The sequence below is a fragment of the Carassius gibelio genome, chromosome B7, assembly GCF_023724105.1.
Source record: "Carassius gibelio isolate Cgi1373 ecotype wild population from Czech Republic chromosome B7, carGib1.2-hapl.c, whole genome shotgun sequence".
Classification (NCBI taxonomy): Eukaryota; Metazoa; Chordata; class Actinopteri; order Cypriniformes; family Cyprinidae; genus Carassius; species Carassius gibelio.
In genome coordinates, this window is record NC_068402.1 from 22171965 (window position 1) to 22180179 (window position 8215).

Below are 8215 nucleotides of genomic sequence, written 5' to 3' on the forward strand. Positions count from 1 at the left end.
TGAATTCATCAATACGTTTCTACTCAGATGGGCCGGTTGGGCAGGAACATACTCTCTCACACAATTACTGTCCTCTGAGATGCATCCTCGTCCACCAATGAATCAACACTACAGGATCGGATTTGATGTTTCTATTCCTCAGAGTATGATAACTCAAGGTATTTATCACCTCGTTTAGCATCCTTGCATTGAAAACTGGGCAGCAGGAAGAATTAATCTTCCTCGAGGTGCTGCTCTTTCAAGAGCAAGCAGGGACAAGGTGCACATAAACTGAACTGCTGCCCGTTATCTGTGTCTTTTTGGGTAGGTTGAATGACAAATGGTTGTGTTTAAGATGATGCTTGCAAACAAACATAAAACTTGTGGATAGAGAGGCTACAGTTGACGCCTCCCCATTGCTGGGACTGATGAGCAAAGGGTTAAGGGTCAACAAACAAAGAGATGCCCATGCAGAGCCACAATGCTGACCAATAAATAAGGCCTAAGACTCCAACAGACCTTGCTACCTCATTATTATTTTGATATAGTGTGTTGTAAGCCAGACCAATTTTTACTTATCTATGCTCCAGACAAGGAAAAAATACAAACTAAACTAAACTAAACCATCCACCCTACATTAAACAAGCAGTTTGAGAATGGATGTATAAATAATAATAATAATTATTATTATTATTATAATTATAATAATTATTTATTATTATTATTATTATTATTATTATTAAAACAATTTTAAGATGTATGCTAACAAATTAATAAAAATAATGATAATAATAAACAGGAGGACAGGAAAAAAATATTTAGCAAATTAATAATGCAAAATACAACTTATACTGTAGTTTAAACATGGTAATGTGAATGAACGCGCTGGAATCATCCCGGGCTGACGCTCACAAGTCCGGGGTAAGTATACAGCGTGCTGTTAACGGTCCCAAAACGTCTACTCCATGTGTTTCTCTGCGCAGGCCCGGTGCACCCAGGACGCGATCTTCCCAGATGTCCTTCACTGCGACGCCGGGACACCACGGACCCTGGGTGCATCCACAGCGGAGGACGCGAGCCGGGTCCCGGGCGACTACTTCTCCCCCTCCTGCCTTCGAGCTCTCCATCCAGAACCGCTTCGCTCCCCTCCGCGAGACAGGACGCGACACTGTGATCATCGGAGACTCCATCGTCCGACACGTAAGTGCTACGTTAGCCGAAGGTAAAGTGCACACTCATTGTTTGCCTGGTGCTCGTGTTCTCGATGTTTCTGCGCAGATACCCGCGATCCTGAAGGACGGCGAGAGCCCCAGAGCGGTCGTGCTTCACGCCGGGGTTAACGACACCACGCTGCGGCAGACGGAGACGCTGAAGAGGGACTTCAGGAGCCTGATCGAGACGGTTCGCAGCACGACGCCCGCGGCGACGATCGTCGTGTCAGGACCACTGCCCACGTATCGACGAGGACACGAAAGGTTCAGTAGACTTTTTGCTTTAAATGAATGGTTGTTGTCATGGTGTAAAGAACAGAAACTGCTATTTGTTAATAACTGGAATCTTTTCTGGGAGCGTCCTAGACTGTTTCGCGCTGATGGATTACACCCCAGCAGAATTGGAGCGGAGCTTCTCTCTGACAACATCTCCAGGACACTTCGCTCCATGTGACTAGTAAGACAATTCTCAAATAACCATTATGATGAGTTTTGTTCTAACCGCTTAAATGCTAAAGGTACTTGCGCTGTAAAACCTATTAAGACTGTGTCTGTTCCCCGAATAGTGAGGTCAAAATATAAATATAATGTAGGATCTAGAAAAAATCTTATCGTAATTAAACCAGAAAAATGTAAAGTAAATGAACAAAAACAATTTTTAAAGTTTGGGCTCATAAATATTAGATCACTCGCACCAAAAGCAGTTATTGTAAATGAAATGATCACAGATAATAGTTTTGATTTACTCTGCTTGACTGAAACCTGGCTAAAACCAAATGATTATTTTGGTCTAAATGAGTCTACTCCACCAAACTACTGTTATAAGCATGAGCCCCGTCAGACTGGTCGTGGCGGGGGTGTTGCAACAATATATAGTGATATTCTCAATGTTACCCAGAAAACAGGATACAGGTTTAACTCATTTGAAATACTTCTGCTAAATGTTACTCTGTCAGACATGCAAAATAAATCTAATGTATCTCTTGCTCTGGCTACTGTGTATAGACCACCAGGGCCGTATACAGAATTCCTGAAAGAATTTGCAGATTTCCTCTCAGACCTTCTAGTTACAGTTGATAAGGCGCTAATCATGGGAGATTTTAATATTCACGTTGATAATGCAAATGATACATTAGGACTTGCGTTTACTGACCTAATAAACTCCTTTGGAGTCAAGCAAAATGTCACCGGGCCCACTCATCGTTTTAATCATACACTAGATTTAATTATATCGCATGGAATCGATCTTACTGCTATAGATATTGTACCTCAAAGTGATGATATTACAGACCATTTCCTTGTATCGTGCATGCTGCGTATAACTGATATTAACTATATGTCGCAGCGTTACCGTCTGGGCAGAACTATTGTTCCAGCCACCAAAGAATTCACTCCAATTAAATTCGGATAAGACAGAGATATTAATTATTGGACCAAAAAACACTACACAGAATCTTGTAGATTACAATCTGCAACTAGACGGATGTACTGTTACTTCCTCTACAGTCAGAAATCTGGGTGTTATATTAGACAGCAATTTGTCTTTTGAAAATCATATTTCCAATGTTACAAAAACTGCATTCTTCCATCTTAGAAACATTGCCAAGCTACGAAACATGTTATCTGTTTCTGATGCAGAAAAGCTAGTTCATGCATTCATGACCTCTAGACTGGACTATTGTAATGCACTTCTAGGTGGTTGTCCTGCTTCGTCAATAAACAAGCTACAGGTAGTCCAAAATGCAGCAGCTAGAGTCCTTATGAGGTCAAGAAAATATGATCATATTACCCCAATTTTACAGTCTCTGCACTGGCTACCTATTAAGTTCCGTATCAGTTACAAATTATCATTACTTACCTATAAGGCCCTAAATGGTTTAGCTCCAGCGTACCTAACTAGCCTTCTACCACGCTACAACCCATCACGCACCCTAAGGTCACAAAACGCTGGACTTTTGGTCGTTCCTAGGATAGCAAAGTCCACTAAAGGAGGTAGAGCTTTCTCACATTTGGCTCCCAAACTCTGGAATAGCCTTCCTGATAATGTTCGGGGTTCAGACACACTCTCTCTGTTTAAATCTAGATTAAAAACACATCTCTTTCGCCAAGCATTCGAATAATGTTTCTTTTTAATTGTGAGTGTAGTTGCATCTGTTCAAAGTTGCATTTTTATTCATTAGCTTGGGTTAAACTAATTTTACTTTGTTGGATCAGCAGCTATGCTAATGATGTCTGTATTTTGTTTCTATGTTTCGCCACGGGATTTACATCCCGTGGTAACTAGGATTTACACAAGCTCCAGTCTGGATCCAGAACACCTGAGAAGAGATGATGCTGACCCTCAGAGGACCCCAGATGATGCTAACCTTGAATCAACAAACAGAACTAACAATTATTGCTAAATGTGTGACTGAATCATATAATAACTTAATAATATTGATAGTTCATCGTCTAGCTGACTACGTCTTGTATTATTATTATTATTTTTTCTAAAATCCTGTCAAATGTGCACAAACTACTAGCTACTACTAAATATTGTAGAAACATAATTTTCTGTAAAGTTGCTTTGTAACGATTTATTTTGTAAAAAGCGCTATACAAATAAACTTGAATTGAAATTGAATTGAATTGAATGAACAAACAAATAACAAAAATAAATAACAAATAAACAAATAGATAGATAGACAAACAAACAGACAGATAGATGGATAGTTTGACTAAATATAGCAACACTTCTTACTAGTTTTTTTTTTTTCACATGCTTTCTCTTAATGTTGTGATGTTTATGACTCCATTGAAAAAATGTTGGATATATTCACACTGGAAAAAATGCAATATAAAACTTAATATAATAAACACTAAACAAGCAGATTCCTTACAGTCATTGAACAGCACTCTGAAGCACAATTGTGTTAATATGCACTTTTACATTACTCTGGTCAATTCCTTTGCATGTCTAGCATGTAGAATGTCGCTATAATGAATACATAGATGGCATACACGAAGAAGTATAGAAGAACTAAATGTGCTCTCAAGTAGGTAGTGATCAGGAAGTGAAAGCAGAAAAAAGCAGCCTCCAATCTGTGTGATGTTGAGCCATCGAGTCCTATGCCAACTGGTTGGCTGCTACAGATATGTTTTGTGGGTCCTGTGAAGATTTTCCAGCCAGAATCATTGATTTTGTACCATTAGTGCTCAAGATCTATGCAAATGAACAGCATCAGACATCTACAGATGATGTGCTGAGGACATTGATGCAACTTGATTAAGTATTTGCATTCAGTCGTTGTGTTCTCATATCCACGAGTGGAGAAATACAATCTTTCCTTGGCAACAAGTGAAAGCTATTTGACCAATGGCACTCGATTGGATGGGAAGAGATAAGAAAAACCTATTTGTCTGTGTAGCTCCTATAGTTCTGTTGTTAGTAGGCACATATTTAAAAGTGGGGAAGTGAGACAGTCACATGGCAGTCATACTTATATTTGGATAGCAGTAAGTTCCTTTTCTTTTCCAAGCAGTCTAATCTCAGGGCACTTCATGTATTCACATCATCTCTCTTCACCTTGCTGACTTTTACCAACCCATAGACATTTTGCAAGGAATTAGTCAAACTGTTGTATACTAAACATCTGTCACATGACATACAACTGCAGCTGTTTTCCTCCTTTGGTATTTATATTTCCAAATCTCTGAAAGTATTGCAATATGGTAAGCAGTAACCTGGCAGGGAAATGGTAAATATCTGTCAAATGTAAATACTCTTCAGGAAGGGCACATTAAATTGATCAATTATTTTATTTATTTATTTATTTTTACACAGATTGTACTTGCACACAGATTGAAATAGAAAGATTTATATTTCAAATGAATGCTGTTAAAAAAAAAAAAGAAGGAAAAAAAACCTTTACAGATGTAATGATAAGAAATGTTTATTGAGCAGCAAATCAGTATATTAGAGTGATTTCTGAAGGACCATTTGACACTGAAGACTGGAGTACTAATTGCTGAAATAAATAGATAGATCTTAATTGTTATATTATTTCACAATATCACTGTATGTCTGACCCAATAAATGCAGCCTTTGTTGATCATATGAAACTTTCAATAAATAAACAAACATACATAAACTAACTTCAAACTTTTGAACAGCACTGTATATTCATAAATTAAAAAAGTCCTTTCAAATGTAGAAATTTACCTGATGTAGACTAAATTTACAGAGCACTTCTTGGCAGATGGAGGCTAAAAAAAAAGTATTGGATAAAAAGAGGGGCAATATTTGTGTCCATGTCATTTCTCAGCCACTTTCAATGATTTTTAATTTAACGAATGTTTAGTTGGAATTATTAAATTAATGATCAAAAGGATAACCCTGCAGATTTGTTTTCACAGTCTTCTTTGCTCATATTTACCAAGAGTGTCAATAATTCTGACTGTATGGGACACATTTGATGAAGTATGTTCTGTAATACAGCGATACTGCATTCACTCTGTTGGTTTTGTTATGAGGCTTATGATGGCAGCCTCATCTCTGTAACACCATTTATAGGTCCTTTCCTCATGGGATAGTAAAGCATCCATCGGACACATTCTTCAGAATCTCAGCGAAAGTGGGTCATTCAGGTATTTTTCACCTACCATTTTATGAATATGAGTATTTAGATGTAGCCTATAATTTGACATACTGTTGTTCACATGCTGCTGTATAAAGTAGGGTCAAGAACAGTTAGCTCTTCCTGTATGCGCATACGCTAATAACACATATGACCCGTAGAGACAGAGGTTTTTTGCCAAACTGGAAGATATCAGAAACCCAAAGCTATTTTATATGCAGGTCTCCACTGAGTACATATTTTCCTGACGATTTCTTTCCTATTCCTCTGCGCTCCTTCCAACTCTCTGAGCACTTCTGGAGAAGTAAACAAACAAAGACTGGGTTCGGTTTATTTCTTTACTTATTTATTATTTTTTTCCGTCTGTTCCATTTCAAAGGTAAAGATATCACTCATAAAGAAAGAGCCATTTAATGGAACACAGGCTCCCATGTGTCCAGCTCTGTGGAGCGCTTGCCCAGCACTACTATTAATAAATATAAAAAATGCATGGAGAAATCTGATCCAATGCATGTGTCATACATACAGCTGTGAATTAATCATTCATTTGATGGCCACTTTGAGAAACTGTACAGCTATTTCCATGAACAAGGAAGCAATGTATTGATGACTCGATAGCTTTCGGTAGAAGATGTTCTTTTACTGCGGAGAACTAGTACATTGGCATCTAGGTCAATATACTATAGATTATTTTTCTTCTTTATTTGTTTCCTGCTTTGTTTTTTCTCATCTATCTCAGCAGGTAAAGCAAAATTGTTTAATCTTCATTATGCTTATGCGTACATGTTTTTGGTAGTTTTGTTTTCACCTTCAAGCAATGAATCTGCCTATGCTCAAACTGAAGTACCTTCAGAAAAATAAAGCACCTCATTTGTCAAAGGAAATGATCAATATTGAATTATGTGATTACCTTAAGACAGAGCTGGGAGAAAGAGGTGCTTAGAAGGCATAGATGCAGAGATATACATATTAATCAAAATACACAGCAGCAGTACAAGGCTAAAAAAAAAAAAGAGTTGTGGAATAGATTAAATGAAATAGATTCCTGAGGATAATGTGAAACGGCACAAACACTCCAAGCCTTTAAATTAGGAATCATACAGAGAGACATATGGAGACGCAGGCAGGAAGGCGTCATGAAAGAAATGTTTTGTTGTTTGTAAGATATAAATCACAGTCACATAAATAATTCACCAAGGTGGAGCTATGATATAAAACAACTGCGAGCTTGTAGTCTTATCTTCTGACGACTGTTTTCCCAGCAAAAAAAGTAAGGAGACCAAAGTGATTGCAATGATTATGAATTCAATTACTTAATTATTTGGATTATTTTATAATTATTTAATTATGGTGATGATGTCTCAGTAATTTAAAACTGGCATAATTAATTACTTCATGTACAATATTTCAGCTCACAATGTGGCATAATGCTCTTGTGTGATAGATAATGATTATTCATCAGTGATGATTAACTGGTTGTATCTACTGCTCCATAATTTCAACCATGAATTGCATCATCTCAGTCCTACATAAACACATAACGCAGAGGATAATTCAGTCTGAGTAACGTGGAGAAAGACAAGCTGCAATCTCATTTTCCAGGTCTGTTAGTCTGACTTGACATAAACTGCACTAGACCAATGTCACCATTAAAGACAAAATACTGCTTAATCTGACTCAAATCAAATCTTTAAGTATATGCAAACTTATATGTAAACAACTTCTGTTTACATACTCTTTTAGATGTGTGCAAGTACTGTATCTAAGGGTGCAGGTGATTTGATTTAAAATGCTTTAATGAAATGCAGCTTCAGGCCAGACATATCTTAATCGGGTTAGACACTAAACTGAAGTGAACATGATTGAAAGCAAGGCTCTGAAGGATAGATTGCATTATTTACAATGGCACGCACTGCATAAAGGTCCTAAATCACATAATTTTCACAAGTTGCAATTTTCTTGAACTTAGTGTACTTCTGTCCCTCAAAGCCTGTTTTCATTCCTGTCAAAAACTGAGGGTGCTTTTCCATTCCTTCATTTAGTTGGCTTGTTGAGCTCTGTGGCAGACACAATATTGGAGGTCTGGACTTGTATACTGCTTCTATTTCTGCATATGAATATATCTGTGGAAGAAACAAAGGAAGCCACAGTACAGAATGGAGAGCAACGTTTGTAGCATTTAAAAGTGCATGCTTCTGAGTTGAATCCAAAGAGAAGAATTTAACATTGAACAGGCAGAGCAATGAAACATTCATATAGTTTCTACTTTTCATTTTCATCAACTTACAGTATAGTCTCACTGAATTTTCAATCTGAACAATGACTTTTCCTTTGGGTGATGAGCAAGAAGTGTGTGCTAATCCTGATAGCAGTGGTCTGGGCAAGGTCTGATGGCGGTTTGAGAAGCTA

The 8215-nt window shown here is 37.5% G+C and overlaps 1 protein-coding gene across 2 annotated transcripts; it reads left to right on the forward strand.

Moving 5' to 3' along the window:
- Window positions 1–939: 939 nt before the first annotated feature.
- LOC127962753 (uncharacterized) lies at window positions 940–3775 on the forward strand. 2 transcript variants are annotated; one of them, XM_052562423.1, is made up of 2 exons: window positions 940–1647; window positions 3475–3775. In XM_052562423.1, exon 1 carries the CDS (start codon window positions 994–996, stop codon window positions 1642–1644), a length of 651 nt encoding a protein of 216 aa, XP_052418383.1. In that variant the 5' UTR covers window positions 940–993; the 3' UTR covers window positions 1645–1647; window positions 3475–3775. The 2 variants fall into 2 exon arrangements, with proteins under 2 accessions (XP_052418383.1, XP_052418384.1); XM_052562424.1 differs by lacking the exon at window positions 3475–3775 and having other exon boundaries at window positions 940–1179; window positions 1258–2562.
- Window positions 3776–8215: the final 4440 nt, after the last annotated feature.

Bases quoted from the DNA above. Each gene is read 5' to 3' on its own strand.
- LOC127962753 (XM_052562423.1), top strand. From the start codon at position 994: ATGTCCTTCACTGCGACGCCGGGACACCACGGACCCTGGGTGCATCCA.